At 47.3% G+C, this 7,392-nt stretch overlaps 1 protein-coding gene across 1 annotated transcript; it reads right to left on the reverse strand.

Moving 5' to 3' along the window:
- Positions 1-3,846: 3,846 nt before the first annotated feature.
- GSC (goosecoid homeobox) lies at positions 3,847-5,203 on the reverse strand. Its single transcript, XM_054276279.1, has 3 exons — positions 4,873-5,203; positions 4,396-4,655; positions 3,847-3,999 (listed from the first exon to the last, which is right to left on the reverse strand). Exons 1-3 carry the CDS (start codon positions 5,201-5,203, stop codon positions 3,847-3,849), a joined length of 744 nt encoding a protein of 247 aa, XP_054132254.1.
- Between the last annotated feature and the right edge of the window lie 2,189 nt (positions 5,204-7,392).

Genomic DNA, 7,392 nt, shown 5'->3' on the forward strand with positions numbered 1-7,392 from the left:
GATTCCCAGCTGATAATAAATCACTTCATGTCAAGCAAAAAAAATTCTGACCTCTGCTGTTCAGCATGACTCATTAAAACAAGAACTACAGAAATAAATATAGTTAATAGAGTATTAATAGAAATATAAATTCTGCTATCTAAAGGCAGATGGCACAATGAAGAGAGCACATCAGATTACTAAGTCTGCCTCTATACAGAAGAAAACTTCTGTATTGGACCCTTACTACACATTGCTCTCCCCACCATTCCCTTGCAATAGAATTTTGTAACCTAAGCCAGCTTGGTGTCAGAGAGATTTATCTGGTGTATGCACCTTTTGTATAATTATTCAGTTATTACTCCTATAATGCACAGCATTATCTGGAATAAGTCTGCACTACAGTGGTGAACCTCCAAAGTAGCTTACGTTTCTTCTTATAATCCCCCACTCAACCTAACTCCCTTGTGAGATCTGAGAGGAATATTATTCATTCTACAGACAGAAATTTAGAAAGAAGGAAAGAAAGAAGTCCAACATTTCACAGAGAATTAGTAAGACAGCAAGAAGCTGAACTCAAGTTGTAAAACCTAGACAATGCCTCAGTAGCATGAGCAATACACAACATTTCAGCCCCATCCAATCTTCTGAGAATGTTTGCCCAAGATACAAGGTTCTAAGCTGCCAGGGAGGAGATACAGAAAAAACTGGCCAAATTTATTTTTTTTTAATTCTCTTTTTGTCTGCTTTTTAGACAATTGTTAACAAACAGAACCACAAACAACTCTTTCAAAGCCCCTTTGTTAGAACTGAACCTGCTGGAACATAGCACATATTCAGGTTCCTTGCTTTGATTTATTCCTACTGCATGAACAGAAAGAGAAAATAATGAAAGCTGCTACGTGGCATTTGCATTTTGGCATGTAGGAATCCTCCTAAAATAAAAATCCAGACAGCCATCTAGAAATTGAATATGCCAACAAAACAGCACAAGTGAGTGAGAGATCTTCTTATTACAATCCCCCTCATGTTTTCAATGATTTAGTTTTCAACTTTCTTGATCCTTTCCATGCAAACTTCTCACTACTTTTTCACTATCAGACTTCCATACTGCACAGAATCTCATTTTGTAGGCTAAAAAGATAGAATGAAACTTTTAGGTTTTCAACAAACACCAGTGAGAAAAAGAATGAGACAGCTACTCCTATTAATGGCACAAACACCATTTTTAGTAAGTAAGGTTAAGCTTTTAGGTCAAGATTAAAATTGCTTTTCAATTAGATTTTAAAGTCATATTATTAACTTCAGTAGATCTACACCTACATGTAGTAATAAAAATAGATTCCTTTGACTGCAAGATCAAGCTTATCGTAATAAAGAGTTTATGGAAAACTCAAAAATTAACACAGACAAAGGTACAATGTTATTTTAAAGAAATCAGAGGTGATTCATCACAATTCCATGGATAGAAACTGTGTTTTGCAATACAAAGTTTTGATTCTTACATCACATCCCATGCTTCCACAGAACAAACAGTTCTTAATAAATCCATTAACTGGCATGTTTGGAGACCTGGAGCTTCCGTGGGTCACAACTGGAACCATTGCTCCCATTGGAAAAGTCTAAGTTTCTTTCGAGACGTGTACTGCAACTTTAAGTAACTCCTATTGGTAATCAAAAATATTTTCAAATCCCACTTCTTACAAACCCAGATCTAGTTTAACTCCTACACTCAAATATGCAAGCTAAAATCTTTAATAGTGACTTCCAAAATTATCACAAAAAAATGCAAAATAAAACAAAACCTTACCAAGCTCCTATTGTGGCAGTAGGGATATTTACACATGGAAATAACACAAATATATAAGCATTTGCAAAGTCCTGGGCAATATTATCCTTAGACCTAGCTTTTATTTGCAAATTAAGTATGCATTTTAAGACCTAACAATGACTAAATACAGAGGTGATGACATTAAAAATCCACTCAGCGAGACTTCCTGCATAGAACATAACAAAACACTTCAAATCTAATTTTCAGCAATTTAAGAACTAATTTTTAGTGCTGTTGTGTTGTAATTCAATATAATTTACAGAGGTCAAATATGCATCCATAGCAATAGGGTATGATCTCCAAAATGCAATAGCTCCATAAAACCGAACCATCCCATGTATCCGAGAAGAAGAATCCATTTGCTGCACCGAGGAACAAGAGGCTGAATTTCTTTTTCTTCAAGCCAGCAGTAGCTGTGAAACTCTTAGCCCCCTGAAGGAGTGGCTCACACTAAACCACACTGAATTGCTTCCTCAGCAGCTGTTCCTACATCTTGGCGTGGTGAGAGGTCGCTCAGAAAGAGATACTGCATCTATGTGGAAACATTGACATTAAAAACCCACCTGAGCAGACAGGTAGTAAGACTGGCTCTATCACACTAACACCTGCAGTATGCACTGTGTTATAACGCCCACAAAAACCTGGATACATCACGAAAAAATAGGAAAAAGGCAAGCAACACAGCAGCAGATGCTTTCTTGTGTCACTTGAAGTAATGATGAGTGTATTTGAAAAAACAATTGGTCTAAACTAGGTGAGATTTAATAGATTCAGGTGAGTTTAGGCATTGGCCATAATTAAGAAAAATCAGCTCACTACCACTTAACTTTGAATGAAAGGCACAGCCTGAAGTTTTCGGGCCAGAGATCGTCTGAATTGGCTTTACACTTTCAGGTTATTTGTTTTAACTTTATGAACAGTCTTTTAAGCAACAAGAGAGAAGGATCTTCCTAAACACAACACCATGGGGAAGCCGCCGTGGCTCCTCTCTCAAATGATAAGCTCTGAGCTGGAGAGTCACAGGGAAAAAAGCAAAAGGAAAACGAACGTGAATTTTAAAGGGGGAATAGACGTCTCAACTACGAGGCCCTCGCAGAGGGAAGAGTAAAACGAGACCAGGCTGTCGCTGCTTTCGTAATTGCAAAGGTGCTGCCTCAAAGGGGAGAAAACTTCCACTAGCAACTTCCTCTGAAACACCTGAAGAAAAGCAGCACACAAGGGCTCGTACTCCCCTCAAGTGCAATCCATCTGATAATGTCTAACATTTATTAACAACAACTTTAAACACCGCTGAAGAGAGACGGCTTCTCAAACGAGGGTCAAAGACGAACGCTTTGGAAACCCAACAAGGCTCAGCCGCAGGGAGATGGGGAAAGCGCAGGGAGACGGGGCAGAGCCAACAAGTGTGGGGCCGGGTTTGCTTGGCCCGCTGGCGTTCCCAAGGGCGCGGTGGCCGGGAGAAGCGAGCGGGGCCGGACTGCAGCGGGCGGCCCTCGGGAGGAGAATGGGGTTCGCTCCCGGCCTCGGACTCCTACCGGGCTGATCCCGTACCGGGCTGCCCGGCTGGGCCTCGGCCGTTTCCCCCCGGTGCGAGACCCACCATCGCTGCCCGGGCTGCGGAGAGCGGGCCCGCCAGCGCTGCGCTCCGCCGGCTCTCTCTCACACCGACACCGCTGCGCTCCGCCGGCTCTCACACCGACACCGCTGCGCTCCGCCGGCTCTCACACCGACACCGCTCCCCAACACGGGACTGCCCGGCCAGGCCGCCCTGCTCCCGGGGATCCGCGCACCACCGCTCCCCGCTCCCTTGTCCCGCTCGTCTCCCTCTCCCCGCGGCGCAGAGTGAACAAACGCGCCGCCGTCTACCTGTGCAACACCTCCGCAACACATTTTATTTACACGGAATTAGCTCGGGGCATTGTACACTATATACAGATATTTTCCCCCTCCAACAAGGCAGATCTTGTGCAAGATTAGTAGCATCCTCTGGAGCGTATCGGACAGTCCACGGGAAATGTCCCCCCCACTTAGAAGTATCAGCTGTCAGAGTCCAAGTCGCTTTTCCCGTCCTCTTGTCTCTTCTCCGGTGACGTTTTAGACGCTTTATTCCACTTTTGTGCGTTTTCTGATTCCTCTGAAGACGATCGCTTTTGCCTCCTCCACTTCGCCCGGCGGTTTTTGAACCAAACCTGTTGCGTTAAGAAATTAAATTATTAGAGGGAAAAATAAAAATAAAACTATGCAAACCCGCAGCTGACCTCAGCTCCGCAGGAGCCCTGCCGGGGCCGGTGTGAGTGGCCGCGCACGGACAGACGGACGGAGGCGGGGGAAGCAGCCGCTCGGGTGGGACGGGCCGGGCGCCTTCGGGAGGCACAGCCGCCGGCCGACAATCCCTCACAGCCCTGGGACAGGCTCGGCCGGCCGGCCCAAGGAAGGGCACTTGGAAAGAATAAAGAACTTTCCCTCTGACCCCGCAAAGCGGCTCCGCTGGCAGAGCCGGGCTGGAGCCGCACCGCGTTACATCCGGCTCGGGTGCGTTTGAGTGCGAATGGGAGGGTTGAAGAAGGAAAAAGAAAGCAAAGTACCTCCACTTTTTCCTCTCTTAAGTGCACCCTTCTGGCTAGCTGTTCCCTCGTGCCCACGTCCGGGTATTTCGTTTCCTGGAAGAGGTTTTCCAGCGCTTCCAGCTGCTCGTCAGTGAAGATAGTCCGGTGCCGCCTTTTTCGCCTGCAGTGCAGCTGGTTCAGTAACTGCAGCTCCGTCCGGGACAAAGTGCCCACGTTCATGTAGGGCAACATCTGATGGGGAACAGGGGACATCAGGACTGACCCAGTGCCCTCGTAACCTACGGACAGACAGACGAGTCGACGATAGGCTTTGCATGAGATCGCTGCTTCCCCCCACTCCTGTCCCGTCCCGAACAGAAATTGCCCCCTCCCGCCGCCCGGCCGCTCTCCTGCGGCCGCCAGCTCCCCGCCACCGCTCGGGCCCCGGGCTGCGGGAACAAAGGGGGCCCGGCCCGTCCCATCCCGGCCCGTCCCGTCCCACGGGGGCCGCCTTACCTGCGGGGGGCACGCAGGAGCACTGCTGAGCGCCCAGCGGCGGCACGGCCCCGCAGCACGAAGGGCCCACGGGGGACGCGGGCACATGCAGCTGCCCGTAGTAGTAGTTGTTGTAGCCGAGCCGAGATCCAGTGACGGCCGGCGGCAGCGCGGAGGCTGGAGCCACCGCCCGGGAGTAAAATCCGCCGTAGTCGGAGGCGCTGCCGTAGAGCGAGTCCCCGTGGAGGCTGGGGAAGACGACGGGCGCGGCGCTCGGGGGCAGCAGCACCGAGTCCTTGCAGCGAGGTCTGGCCGCCAGGATATTGTCGATGCTGAACATGCTCACAGGCATGCCCCAAAGCGTGCAGGGCAGGGCGGCGGGGACCGGCCGGGGGAGGGAGGGAGGAGGGCGGGAGGGAGGGTAGGTGGTGGCTGGGGAAGGGGGGGGGAAGAGGCTGGAAGGACGCGAAATCGAAACTTTTCGGATAAATTTGAAAAAGGGATCGGAGCGAAAAGAAAAGAGCCTTTTCCGAGGGCAGCTTGCGGGCAGAGTGTGCGTGTGTGTCTGTGCGCGCGTGTGCGGTGTGTGTGCGTGTGCGCAGGATCCACCCCTGGAACTTTCCCCCCTCAACTCTCGCCTGTTTACTGATCTCAACCCAGAGGGCTGCTCGGAGTATAATCCATCTGAACCTCTTCCCTTTTTTATACCCAGGCGACGTCATCCTGGATTTAGTTCCTGGTAATATGCAGATGACAAACAAAACCAGATTTGATTTTTTTTTTCTCCCCTTTTTTTGGTGGGGAAGAGGTGGGGGTTACACAAAGGAGTGAAAGCAGCCCGAGTCTGTGTATTGAGAATTAATGAAATTAACGTAATCCTTTCCATTAGTGGGTTTTTTAGAAAGGCCCCAGATTTAGGCTTGATCTCTGCTGCACCGGCTAATTGCCCAGGTTAATCTTATTAATGCCATTGTGTAGAAGTGGTTAGCAGCTCCTAGTCTTGTCCATTATGCGCCTACTTTGGTCGTGTTAGTTCACATTAGTGGGTGCGATTTCCTCTGTCTAAGGCTCAGATTCATTATTTATGCTTCGAACTGCTTAAGAAGCACTTTAAAAAAAAAAAAAAATAAACTGCCACATAAACATGCAACGCCCCCCCACTCCGAGTGTTTCTGTAGCACGATTTGAATCTTGCGTCCCCGGCTCGGAGGGCTGAGCGGGCATTGAAGAGTATGTGTTTCTGTGATTTAAGGTTTATGCAGTGAAGCAACAACGTCTTCACTGAGTAACTGAACTATTTTATTTTTACTATTTTCCTAGGTCACCTGGTGGAACAAGGACACATGAATATTGTAAACTTCTATCTCTATGTTTTCTTTCTTTCTTTCTTTTTTTCTTTTTTAACAGATTCAGACAGGTATCGCCTTATATTTTTAATACAAGCCAAGAGACGTAAACGTTAAAGACCAGTGCCATCTCAAATCCCCGGGTGTGGTAGGTATCCCAATTTACTTCTGATCTGTCTTGGTGCCTATTTCTTTTCTTTTCAATATTTAATTATCTAGCTTAGAAAACAAAGCCCATAAAGTTGCAATGATGCGGAAAACTTCATATTTTGCATGCTCTATGAATTTTTAAATGGAGAAATTTTAAATCCCTAAAACTCTTCCTATTAAGAGGTTTGGCTCTCCTGGTAGCTGGCTCTTGTGATTTGCAGAATACTTCGTCTGTCACGACTGTCCCTGGGAATCCACAGGAGGTGAACTGAATAAGATTAGACTATTTACCCCATCAACTCTCCATCAAAGAAGGTAGGAAATTGTACGCATGAAATGAAAACAAGCCATTAGAGTCCGTTTACGAGGAACACATTATTTTTCCTCAACAAAGAATATCCTCGTTAGCGCTTACTCGCACTTTATCTTTAGCCTTTCTTTCCTCTATATTCCAGGATTTAAAACCGCACCTGAGAATGATCTGAAACGTATTTACAGCGAAAGACTTGTATAAGCGTTAAAAAAAAAATGCCAAAACTAAATTCTCGCTTTGTTGATACTTCGCAATGTGTTCAATTAGCTGCATCGGTTTTTGCTTCAATTTATCTGCCTAACCATTTCTTTACGCCTTTGGCATTTAGACCTGAACTTCGTGCAAGTTTTTCAAATTTGATGGAAAGTGAAACTATTTGACAGAGTGTTCGGCGGGTTTTTGGATAGAATTGAGAAATTTTTTTTTCTGTTGATATTTTGAGAGTTTTCTTTATTTTTTTGTTTGTTCGAGGGTGGGCTCGGCGAGGGAGTTTCCGTTTGTTGGGGTTTTTTGGTCAGTAATTCCCTGAGTGCAGCCGGTCACGCTGCATGCAGAGCAGCGCCTGCTTAATGCCGCCATCGGGATGCTCCTCCACGTCCTCAGCGGCTCTGCAGCAATGCGCCGCAGCATCCCTCGGGAGGGGAGCGGGGCTCGGGGTCCCGGGAGAGCCGGGCCCGAGGGGAGGCCGGCAGCGGGGCACGGCCCGCTCTGCTCCGCATCGGCCCGTCTGGA

The sequence above is a fragment of the Melozone crissalis genome, unplaced genomic scaffold (genome assembly GCF_028551555.1).
Source record: "Melozone crissalis strain CALT ecotype California unplaced genomic scaffold, PUWL_Pcris_2 ptg000018l_1, whole genome shotgun sequence".
Classification (NCBI taxonomy): domain Eukaryota; kingdom Metazoa; phylum Chordata; class Aves; order Passeriformes; family Passerellidae; genus Melozone; species Melozone crissalis.

Coding starts and splice junctions, on each gene's coding strand:
- GSC (XM_054276279.1), bottom strand. CDS start 5,203: ATGCCTGTGAGCATGTTCAGCATCGACAATATCCTGGCGGCCAGACCT. Junction 4,656..4,872: donor CTCCTGCGTGCCCCCCGCAG/GTAAGGCGGCCC, acceptor GTCTGTCCGTAG/GTTACGAGGGCACTGGGTCA. Junction 4,000..4,395: donor TAAGAGAGGAAAAAGTGGAG/GTACTTTGCTTT, acceptor TTAACGCAACAG/GTTTGGTTCAAAAACCGCCG.